At 43.5% G+C, this 6,618-nt stretch overlaps 1 protein-coding gene across 1 annotated transcript; it reads right to left on the reverse strand.

The window, feature by feature from the left end:
- Positions 1-1,310: 1,310 nt before the first annotated feature.
- On the reverse strand, positions 1,311-6,016 carry LOC122168519 (secreted Ly-6/uPAR-related protein 1-like). Its single transcript, XM_042833957.1, has 3 exons — positions 5,952-6,016; positions 2,451-2,570; positions 1,311-1,522 (listed from the first exon to the last, which is right to left on the reverse strand). Exons 1-3 carry the CDS (start codon positions 6,001-6,003, stop codon positions 1,311-1,313), a joined length of 384 nt encoding a protein of 127 aa, XP_042689891.1. The 5' UTR covers positions 6,004-6,016.
- Between the last annotated feature and the right edge of the window lie 602 nt (positions 6,017-6,618).

A 6,618-nucleotide genomic window follows, 5' to 3' on the forward strand; every position in this document is an offset into this window, starting at 1 on the left:
TCACTGGGTTCTCATCCAGAAAGCCCCCTTTTTACTCTTAGATTTTCCTGGATGATGTTTTTTTCCTAGATGTCTGTTATGGAGATAGAGTAAAAACTGAGTTTGCCACAAAGGACATGGCAGAAAAATTATGAATGTGTTAGGACAGTTCATGGGATGTACTCATGCTGCCCTTTGCCTCTTTCATTCCCTGAATGAGCCAAGGAATAAGACTAGTGAGAAATGCTTGTTCCTCAGCTTTCCCTTCCCCAAAACATCTATAAGCTGGGCATGCCTAATTTGTTTGGATCTGCTTCCACTCCTGTTTTTACAGTAGTCAAAGCATCAAAACCAAATTGTTGTGTTGCTCCAAGGGAGAATTGGAGCAAATCCCCAGCACTGAGTGGAGCCACCGATTTTTCCCAAAGCTGAGGTCTGAAATAGTCATTGCTTTTCCTTTCCCATCATCCCTGCTGAGAAAGAATGGGGAAGGACAGAGTAATAGGAGAAATTGCTAGGAACAGTCTGTGAAACATCTGGAAGGAGAAAGCCAGGGACTATGATTGCAACCTGAGCTCAGGCAAAGGGCTGATGGGAGTTTGTTCTGCTCAAACTCCTTGACTTGCTTTTATCAGTTTAACTAGCCTCGAGTGCTTCATCCTGAACATCTTTTGAGCTTTTCAGAAACATGTCCCATCTCCATGCATGAAGGCTGAGCCCTTCTGAACCCATTCCATAACATTCTGGACAGATTTAAGAGCCAGCTCCCTCCAATTGCATACTGCGCTTTGTTGAGTACTGGGAAGGTTGCAACATCCATCTGGCTCAGGAGATAGCACCCAGTGTGGAAAGAAAGTAAAGGAAGATCCTGATGAAGAGTTGCAGGTATTTTGGGGATTTTGCATTAGGTTATTGTCACAGATGTACACTGTGTGGGAGCTGGGGAGATCCGTTGTGTCCAATGTGAGTACAGCCCTTGCTCTTGCTCAAGCCCAGTGTCACAGCCCAGTCCCTCATGCTGCTCAGAGCCACCACTCTCTTTATCCACCTCTGCTCCCCAGTGAAGAAAGCTGCAAGGTGAGATGTAGATTCTGGGAAACAGAAGCAACCATAGGTGAAGAACATCTGTTTATATCAGCTGGAAAGTGGAAATTTGAGGATTTTAGTTCTGAATGCCCAAACTTTTGGCTTGAATCCCATTGAATTCATAGCGCTGAAGATGGGTGAAGACACACTTGAGTGAAGAAGTTTTCCCAGGGTATCTCAAAATTCACATCTTGGCAGAGAGAGGAGTGAGAATGCTTTGACTGGAGCACAGATACCCATCAACATCACAGAGCACACTGGAGGAGCGTGCCAAAAATCATGGCCATCACACCCAGCGCTGCAGAGCTGCTTCTCTCCCCCTTGCTGCTCCTGGTGTCTTCAGTGCAGAGGTCAGTGTAGCAGCATGTTGTTGGTCTATTTGACCCTATCCCTTCATAGGTGACACACTCCTCTTCACAGCTTCTTGTGACGGTAATGTTGCCAAAAAACGGGTAACCTGAAATGGATGCATTGGAGAAGTAGAAGAGAGAACAAAATGGTGAAGGGAAATACAAACACCTGGCTTTGAGCAACGCTGCCTTTGTCGAATGGACAGAACTTGAAGGCACAGTGTTTATAGGTCAACAAAGACAAATAAAGGGGCACCATCTTTAATATACTTGTACCTGTAATCCAAACTGCTCTTTAAGGAGCAGGTCCCCTGGATTTCCCTGCTGCCTCCCACTCTCCTTTCTGTTCCTTCCAAATTTATTCTAGTGCAAACAAATAACACAAGTTTCTGCATGTTTTGTTCAGGTGGGTTGCTCCTGCAATAGTTTTGCATAGGAATTGGAAATGTCAAGAAGCATTGGTATAATACTAGCATGCTGAAGTTTTTTTTTTTTCTCACTGGTGCTAAGCGAGAATGTCTACAAACAAGGAGTCCTTGTGCTTCTGCAATATGTTTTCACACATCTGACATTTCAGGATCTGTAATGCATAGGAGTAGGAAAGGCATAACAAAGTAAGTGGATTGAGTCCTGCGTGCTTCACTATGAAGCTCTGAGTTCAATGAACTTTTCTCCTTCTTACCCTGGATAACCCCACAATGATTCTTGCAGAGAAGTAAAGAATAACCCAAGCTGGGGAGAGGGAAGCATGGAGGAAGTTTGTAAGATTATTCAGTTCACAAAGGATTCATCTTGCTCCAAGATATTGGATATTGGATGCAATGGATATCAGGAGAAATTTCTTCCAGAAGGAGTGGTAAGGTAGTGGAACAGGGTGCCCAGGGAAGTGATGGAGTTGCTGTTTCTGGAGGTGTTCAAGAAACATGGAGATATGGCACAGAGGGACATGGTTTAGTGGACATGGTGTGGATGGGTAGAACTAGGCTTAATGACCTTCGTGTTCTAGCACCATTCAAAGAAAGCAATGAGACTTACCTAAGTCTACAGAGTGCAGAGTTGTTGTGCACACCTTGGCTCTCGGGGGACATTCTGTGGGTGTTCTGCACTTGGAAATGTCCATTGGCTCCTTGCATGTGTAGCACTGCAAGGACTGGGCTGCAGAGGGGAACAAAACATTTTTGAGATGGTCACAGAAGCAAAGACAGCAAGTCTATTGTAGAGAATGTGTTATGGTAACTGCTTCATCCCCCCACTCAAGATGGACAGCCCATGGAAACTACACACAGCTGGAGGCAGTGGCAAAACTTGGGTATGTCAAGGGCAAAGACCAAACCCCAGCATCCAAGGATGAGGCTGATACTGCAGAGAATTGGGCATTATCACTGCTTTCTGGGCTCAGCAGCCTGAAAAGAGCAGATCTACAGGGAACTTCTCCTTGAGCAGCTTTAGTAAAATCCTTGGAGGTGTTTGGCCCACCAGCTCTTTAGGGATCCATGGCTGTGACTATTCACATGTGTTACAGCGTGGTAGTTTGCTGTTGTTCTACAGACTCAAAGAATAAGATAATATCATTTCCTTAAAACTAATCAAATTCTAGATTTAGGGAACTGATCTGGCCTGAACTGGGACACTTTTGTATTTTGTGCATCCTGTATAAGATGTGCTGCAATATAGAGAGTGAAACAGCTCCTTCTGCTTAGAGCAGCATTCGTCTGTAGTTCCTTCATCCACAGAGACAGTCACTGAAGTTGAATTTTCAGGGCTCCATTCTGCTTGTTTAGAGGGTTTTCTGAACAGCTTAGTAACCGAAATTTCAGAGCTGTACCAGAGATCCTAAGGGTTGAATGTGGCCTAAAAACTCATCAGGGCTGCTGTTGTTTTTTTTTTGAAAGAGGTGATGCTACAAAGCGGTGGATGTCGACACACGGACTCTTTTACATAAGCCTTGATCACAGCAGTTGCTCAAAAGTCTTGCTACTAGACCTGCCCATCCACAGCCAAAAGATTCTGAGTGTGCATATTTTTCAGTCATGCTGGTGTGACTTTACATCAGAAAACAGCCCACTTTGATGTTTTCTGTGCTACGCATCTTCCAGCAATGCAGCAGCTGATGAACCACGCAAATGTTTCCACTGCCATCTATTGATAAAACAGCAGAAAGATGATGTATTTTTGGCACTAGTTCTGCTGTTATAGAGAAACTCCTGGGACTATGCGATAAGGATAAATATTTTTGAAGGCAGTTGCTTGAACACCCAGTGACAAAATGGATTTCCAGGGCATCTATTTCTCTTAGCACCACTTTTGAAAAACTCAGCCGTGCAACAGAACCTTCATGATGCAGAATTTTCTCTATCCTCTTTGCAAAGGCAGAAAGAACTTTTTAGCTTGAGTTTACCCAATTTGAGGATTTTTGAGGATAGCTTTGGAATGATCCACAAAAGATTTTTTTTTTTTAATGCATATTTTGGATATCTTAACATGTTGTGCATGTGGGAGAAAAATCAGAAAGTTTTCAACCTTGCAAATACAAGGATGCTTTTGGGTGTGAAGGACCAGCTTGTGTATGGGTGTATGGGTGGAGCAGTGCCAGTTCAAATCATCTGAGGAACTGGTCTGTGATATGTGGGTCGAGCTGATTTCCAAACCTCACCATTTTGGATGGGTGGACATCTGTACTGTATTATGTTTAATATAATTAATTAATTACTGACATCTGTACTGTATTATGTTTTCTGGAGGAATTAATTCCAGTTAAGAGTAGATTTAAGTGAGAAAACCATCATCCCTCTGCCTCTTATTATTTCACTGCATCTATGTGGAGACATTTCTTTTGTGCGAAGACTGTAGTAGAAGAGGAATGTCCAGAATTGTCAGGACAAGAGCAGAAGAGATGAACTGAGCATTGAGGAAAGTGCTATGTCCTGACCCAAGGCAAATAACCATTGTCCATCATTGTCCAATGACACTTTCTACCCCTTCGTTTTAAAATTCTGGAAGGTTAGTAATTTTTCTTGGGCCATGTGCAAGCATGTTCAAAGTATAGAATCGATTCATATATTGTAAAGAAACAAACACTAATTTCTGCATTACTTCATGTGGTTCAAGACTTGTTATATCTCAAAGCTTGTGTAAATCTTAAAATTTAATGAACATTTCTTTGATTAAACCAATACAACACTCGAAATATAGAAAAGTAATCAGTAACAGACACAAGTCGAATAGATCCACTTGTTACAGGCATATTCCTGAGCTGCAAGTGCTGTCAAATCCAGTTGCTTCCCACTGCATCATCCCAGAAAAGCCATGTCTGCCCCAGCCTCAACTATAAAGCAAAGGGTGTTGATGCTACTCTGCTCCTGTAAATATCTTCAAGACCAGTGGATGAAAACCTTCCCTGCCAGCTCCTTAGCAATGCAATTAAACCCAGAACAAGTCTGGATGGAAGCAGAAATGTAATATACCATCTGTGAAGAGTCTTGAAAGGAGAAATAAAACAAACTAAAAAAAAACACCATACATGCACTGAAATGTAATAAATTACAGTAACTATATACAAGTATCTGTATCTTTCTTGATTCAGCTCTATGGTGTGTTGTTCAACCCAGAGCATGTAAGGAAATGAATTCAACCAGATTTGGGTTTGCTTCAGAGATATAGGGAAGGAAGAATGAGGATAAAAGGAATAAAGCAATACAATGCAGCTTGAGGACAAGACTCAACACTTCTGTGCATAATGTTTGCAAGGTGTATGCCTTTCAGCCATCTTCACTGGCAGCCCTGTGGATGATCTTCATGTAGTAATGCCCACATGGCATTGAGAGTATTCAATTCCTACCCAGGCTGCTTTTCCTTTGAGATCTGTCAGAGTCCCATCAAAGCTGACAAAGGATTTCTGGTGACCATGGGATAGAGGGTGAAAGCCACAATGTTTGTGTCTCTCTAAGAATGACCCATTTAAAAAGAAGTGGAGATATTTGCAGTAGATCACAGAGAGGGAGAGAGGATAACAATAACTGGACTCTACGACCAGCTTGGCTGAGACTCTGATCCAGTAGAGTCCATACCCAGACAGACCCAAAGGAATTTCCTATTTCTACCTATCGCCTAACATCCTGAAATTACTTTAAAGACTGGAATCCATTGGTTTCATTAACCTTCACAAAGTTCCTGGAGTTATTTGTCATACTCTCACCCATTTCTATCCTGATGACTAAAGACCTCACCCGCACTTGTGCTGCCCTGTACCACGTGTCCTTCATCTCTTAGCCTTACAGAAACTAATGTCAGTCCCCTCCACCCTGAGATCCATTGTGAATGGGAATGGCAGACACAAGATCACTCATGGGTCTGCTCTCTGCTCTCTACGAGAGGCATGACAGTTCTCCCCAACAGGAATGAATATCTCTTTTCCTCATCTGTTAATATTTTCAAATACATTAAAACATCATTTATCCTACCAGGTCTTTCTGAATTGCTGCCTTTCCCCTCCCCTCCCAGGCATTTCCCAGAGGGTCAAGAATGCAGCAGTCTTACCCAACTCCATGCATGCCAGGCCAAGCAGCAGCCCCACCAGAGGCATCTTCATGCTGAGAGTAGATCCGTGCAACAAGGGCAGTAAGGTTGAGCTGCTCCTGGGTAGCTTTATATCTCTTTCCACCCTCCACCTCCTCTTGATCCTGTGGGCGGATTCCCCTGGGTTTAACAGAGGGGAAGCCCAGCTCCAGCCTGGATTGGGATTTGCAGAGGAGTGAGTTCCTGGAGAAGGTGACATCACCACAGTGAGCAGACTCCAACCATACCTCATCTCCTCTTCAGGTTTATGACCTGAGGCTGGTCCCATGGAAAAGAAAAAACAGCCTGCACTGCAAGCACACAAAGGTGCTTGGATAGGGAATGTGACACAGTATGTTTGTTCCTTCAAGTCTGGCTCTGTGAGCTGAGATCCAGATTGTGTCATGCATATTGAGTTGGGAAACATCAGGCAAGATGCAAGTGGCAGCAGGTAGGGCTTCTACCTGTGTTGGCTCAGCATCCTCAAAATTTGTGCCATGTTTTCATGCCTACTGCTCCCTGGGCTGGCGGGCAGGAATCTGGTGTGGTTGCATTTGCACAAAGCACGTCTGTTTTCCCAAATACTGTGCAAAAACAACTCAGTTTCTGTCTCCCAGGGGCTTAGTTATGAATTGAGCCATAGTTTTTA

This window comes from Centrocercus urophasianus, unplaced genomic scaffold (genome assembly GCF_019232065.1).
Source record: "Centrocercus urophasianus isolate 14NV4802_14NV808 unplaced genomic scaffold, USGS_Curo_1.0 seq_11, whole genome shotgun sequence".
In the NCBI taxonomy this organism is placed as follows: Eukaryota; Metazoa; Chordata; class Aves; order Galliformes; family Phasianidae; genus Centrocercus; species Centrocercus urophasianus.

Bases quoted from the DNA above. Each gene is read 5' to 3' on its own strand.
- LOC122168519 (XM_042833957.1), bottom strand. From the start codon at position 6,003: ATGAAGATGCCTCTGGTGGGGCTGCTGCTTGGCCTGGCATGCATGGAG. The intron at 2,571-5,951 runs GTAAGACTGCTG...TCCCCTCTGCAG, and splicing joins CCTGGCATGCATGGAGTTGG to CCCAGTCCTTGCAGTGCTAC. The intron at 1,523-2,450 runs GTAAGTCTCATT...CATCCATTTCAG, and splicing joins TCTGCACTCTGTAGACTTAG to GTTACCCGTTTTTTGGCAAC.